At 43.2% G+C, this 4,568-nt stretch overlaps 1 protein-coding gene across 1 annotated transcript; it reads left to right on the top strand.

Moving 5' to 3' along the window:
• Positions 1-2,157: 2,157 nt before the first annotated feature.
• LOC310796547 (homeobox protein Nkx-3.2-like) lies at positions 2,158-4,365 on the top strand. Its single transcript, XM_083658753.1, has 2 exons — positions 2,158-2,648; positions 3,541-4,365. Exons 1-2 carry the CDS (start codon positions 2,351-2,353, stop codon positions 3,873-3,875), a joined length of 633 nt encoding a protein of 210 aa, XP_083514879.1. The 5' UTR covers positions 2,158-2,350; the 3' UTR covers positions 3,876-4,365.
• The last annotated feature ends 203 nt before the right edge of the window (positions 4,366-4,568 follow it).

Below are 4,568 nucleotides of genomic sequence, written 5' to 3'. Positions count from 1 at the left end.
TTTACAATAGGGTAGGTTACACAAAAAGATTTACTAATGGACAGGTGATAATTAAGTAGCCTAATGATTAACTAATGATGAATTACTATACTCACAAACTGACAATTAACAAACCATTAACTAATGAGTAATTACTCTACTCAGGAAGTGACCAACTAATCATTAACTTAACTAATGATTAATACTCTGAACCGACTTTAATTAATCATTTATGATTAACTAATGATTAAATGCCATTAGCTAATCATTCACTAATCATCAAGTGATAGTTAGTTTCTCATGAGTTTTTGTGTAGGGTACTTTATTGTAGTATTACCGAAATATAGGTTTTATGTCAAGAAGCGCAATTATTTTAGCTCCAATCAAACAGTGAGCGTGCATGTGCGCGCATGCATGTCCACGCATGCGTGTCCAAAACTGTCCATTATTGAGTGGGCATGAATGCAGATTTTTCTAGAGATTTTTTAAAGCAATGGCGGTATGCGTGAGTGAGTGAGTGAGTGAGTGAGTAAGTAAGTAAGTGAGTGAGTGAGTGAGTGAGTGAGTGAGTGAGTGCAGAGTGAGGGACGGATGTAGGCTACATTATAGGCCAGAAATGATCATAATAAACAACATAAAAAAACAGCTACATAGGCTATCCATCTTAAATCAAAATGAATGGTTTCACTCAATTTAATCATGACATTTTTGCGATTGTCCTGATGGAATCTCATGGTTTGAACACGTGTAGTTTGCTCGGAAGAGTTTCCGTGTCTCACCCAGACATGTTTTGACACTGGGCTGATTGCTGCAGCAAACACACATACACACACACACACACACACACACACACACACACACACACACACACACACACACACACACACACACACACACACACACACACACACACACACACACACACACACACAGAGAGAGAGATAGAGTATTCTCTGTTTAGTCAGAGCAAGAAAACAAAACAACACGGGGGAGCAAGATCACTGATCTGTCAACACGTCGCCTCAATGAGGAGTAGACTTGAAGATTGCGTAATACGTGTGTGTGTGTGTGTGTGTGTGTGTGTGTGTGTGTGTGTGTGTGTGTGTGTGTGTGTGTGTGTGTGTGTGCGTGCGTGCGTGCGTGCGTGCATGCGTGCGGACTGTGTGTGTGTGTGTATGTGTGAGAGAGAGAGGGGGCAGAGAGAGAGAATTAATCGACTGACAGAGAGAGAGGAGGGAGAGAGATGAGCCATCTTTCCTTACCACTTGTAACCTGATCACCATCATGACCACGTGGTGGCGCTAGCTACTCACCTGTTTCAGCAAGTCTCCTGGTATACGCTGATCTCACCGATGCCAAAATTCATCATCAACCAGATTTTTTTTTACACCTCTGTCACATTAAAATAAATACAATTTAGGAGAAAATTGGGATCCAATCATGGTTTGGATCATATTTGGAAACGATCAAGTGGTTACTGTATATATTATGTTAGGGTATTTATTTATTTGTAAAATGACAAATGGCAATCGTGTACAATATATATGCTACATTTGTAAAGTTCCCACACGTGAAAGTTTGTTCCCAGTTGCATTATGCACGCATTACGCACGCTTTACGCATTGGGTTTTCATCCCGCAAACTACATGAAATGCCAGACACGGGTGTCTGACATTTACCAAATGTGCATTTTAGGCTAATGTAAACAGAACATACAAAGACAGAGACAACACCAATTTTTGCAAGACCTGTCAACAGACTGGTGTAGCCTATTTTCTGAATCATGATGAGTCTTGCTGTCTCGCTGGAGTCTCTCCATCAGACAGTTGGTGGTGGTCAGTGTTGATAGGGTCAAAATGAATCTCCAGGACTGCAGGACTATTGTTTTAGCCTATAGTCATATAATATATGCTGTGACAAACTCGAGATATTGCACAATGAGCTACATTTGATCTTTTTTAAATAATGACTTGCCGTTGCAATGGAGGTGCTATAAAACCTGGTTGAAGTATCTGCAAAATCAACCTTCCTCATCCTCAATTAAAGTGCAGCACACAAGACAAGCATGGAGGGAGGTGCGGAGGAGGAGGGGCCAGAGAGAAGAGCCTATCAAAGGTTTACTGAGCTGCTGGACTGAGAATATTGTAATATGCATTTGACAACTCCTGACACAGGCTGTTGATAAGCAGGCTGGAGCTGCTTCACCACAATTCAATTACAGCAATTAGAACGTCGGAGCAAAAGACAAGAGAGCGGTAGACAATTCAATCAACAACAAGGGTGTTTTTGTTTTCGGGTGGCTGATCTCTTGATGCCTGCACATAAATCACCCGCTGTACGGTGAGCAAATAGCCCTGGTTTTATCTGAACCATGATGTTAAGCTTCTCGTCCTTCTCCATCAACGACATCCTCACCACACGACCTGATGCACGAGGGAAGATGTCCAATGCCGGGAAGAGAGCGGACACCTGCACCGGGCAAGGTGCGCACGGAGGAAGAGACGGCCAGGAGAAAGGTGGGAGAGTCCCGGTTCTGTCTCATCAAGACGCGGATGGGAGCCGCATCCACCTGGACACGTTTCCTCTTGAGCTCAGTCTGAAAGCCAGAGCTGAGAGCTGCGTGAGCGAGGAGTCCACAGGAGAGGAGACGGACGCTGCGCACAGAGAAGGTGGGCAATAGGCTATTCTAATTTCCTCCTAGACAAATGAGGAATCAGGAGTATTGTGGATTTGTACCGCAAAATTCACATGAACTAATGCGCCATATTTTGTTTACATAGGCTACTTTCCCCCGTTTGATTTTTTTCTTTTTTTAGTCTGCTACAAATTGGCGATATAGAAATTAGATCACTCCACTATCAACAGAAAGCCTCTTGATTCAAGAAAATGACTCTTTCTGTGTTGGAAACACCAGGAATTATTTCACCTCATTGGCAGATTTTTCCCTGTTGGTTTAGAAAAATTAAGGTTTGAATAATAAACTACTAAATCACTTTAAGATGGATCATTTTGGAGTTTATAGAAGGAATCAGTAAGATTTCCTATATTTTATCCAACTGTGAGCTTGGGTCCAATCATCTTTAGGCCCTTATGGCACTGATTAAGTCTATTTAATTTAGTTTGACTTCTAAGCCTATGACAATTAAGGGAACCTTTATATAATACACAATTGTGATATAGAGGCCTATAAAAGTTAAATTAAATTAAATAGCCTAGCACTTACGCATAACATACTAATTATGCTAAATACATAAATATACATTCATAATATCGCAGTCTGATTGAGAAAGATGATAAATCAGTCTTGACTTGAACTGCTGTTGATAAGTGACATAGCCTACAAATCTCGATGTGTTATGGAACCTTAATGAGGATTTCTTGTAAAAATGGTCGTCTGTTTAGCATTTCAATGCCTCACATTGGGATATAAGTTATAGGCCTATGGGCAGTGGACAGCTAGCAGCTGGAGCGCTGCCTTGGCTGACCCTACTCTGACCTTGACAGAGAAAGGACAATTTGGAGATGAATAACGCATCATCGCATTATTGGTATCTTCCACAGACGGTGCAGAACAGTATTGTGTGGCACCGAGTAAATGGCAGGGTCAGGGGGCGGAGGAAGAGGAGGAGGGAGACCGGGAGTCGTGCAGCTTCAGAGCCGACGAGCAGCAGCCCGGGCCCGGCACCAAGAAACGCTCCCGGGCGGCCTTCACTCACGCGCAGGTCTACGAGCTGGAGCGCCGCTTCAGCGCGCAGCGGTATCTCTCCGGCCCGGAGCGAGCCGAACTTGCGGGGGCTCTGAAACTCACCGAGACCCAGGTGAAGATCTGGTTCCAGAACCGGAGATATAAAACCAAACGGCGGCAGATGACGGCCGAGCTGTCGGGCTGCAGCTAGCCGAAGAAAGTAGCAGTCAAAGTGCTGGTGAGGGACAGCCAACAGCAGTACCACCACCAGGCCAATGAACTGCCCATCCCAGTGACTCTGTACCAGGCGTACCAGTACTACCCCTACATGCACTGCTGCTTTCCACCCTGGAGCTCACACAGCACGGCGTGTGGAGGGATACACTGACGGCAACCCCGGACAATATAGGGCCTATGGCTATGCCATCAAAGACAGATTTGTAAGCATGGTACTGGAGGGTAACCCCCAACTCGTCTTTTTATGTGGAATTACGGACGGTTACCCACTTTTTAAGCCTGACATCCCCCCCAGAAAATATATTTGATTTCTGAGTATCTTGCTGGCTGTTTGTTTGTGGGAGGAGGTATTCTAATTCAAATTTTACCGAGACAACAGCTTGGCCTAAACCTTTGTGTGGTTCAATAATGACTGACTGTTGGCGGAGATTTTCTGCGAATATGTGTATTAATAAAGCCATAAATGATTGAGATGAGGCTATATTTTTGGGATGATTATTTCGAGGAAAATAATGCTATTCCCACTTCATGACTTTCGTGAGTTTGAATACATTAAGTTGCTTACATTTCATTACATGCATGGGCATAATTTAATTCAGTAACATTTTGAAAACGTGATTAGCTGCTGAACATCAAAATATTTTTTAATAAACAGTTGAAATTGCCC

Source organism: Poromitra crassiceps (genome assembly GCF_964638095.1).
Source record: "Poromitra crassiceps genome assembly, chromosome: 22".
Lineage (NCBI taxonomy): Eukaryota > Metazoa > Chordata > Actinopteri > Beryciformes > Melamphaidae > Poromitra > Poromitra crassiceps.
The sequence above is the reverse complement of the archived record's forward strand: the minus strand, read 5'-3'. Positions and strand labels throughout refer to the sequence as shown.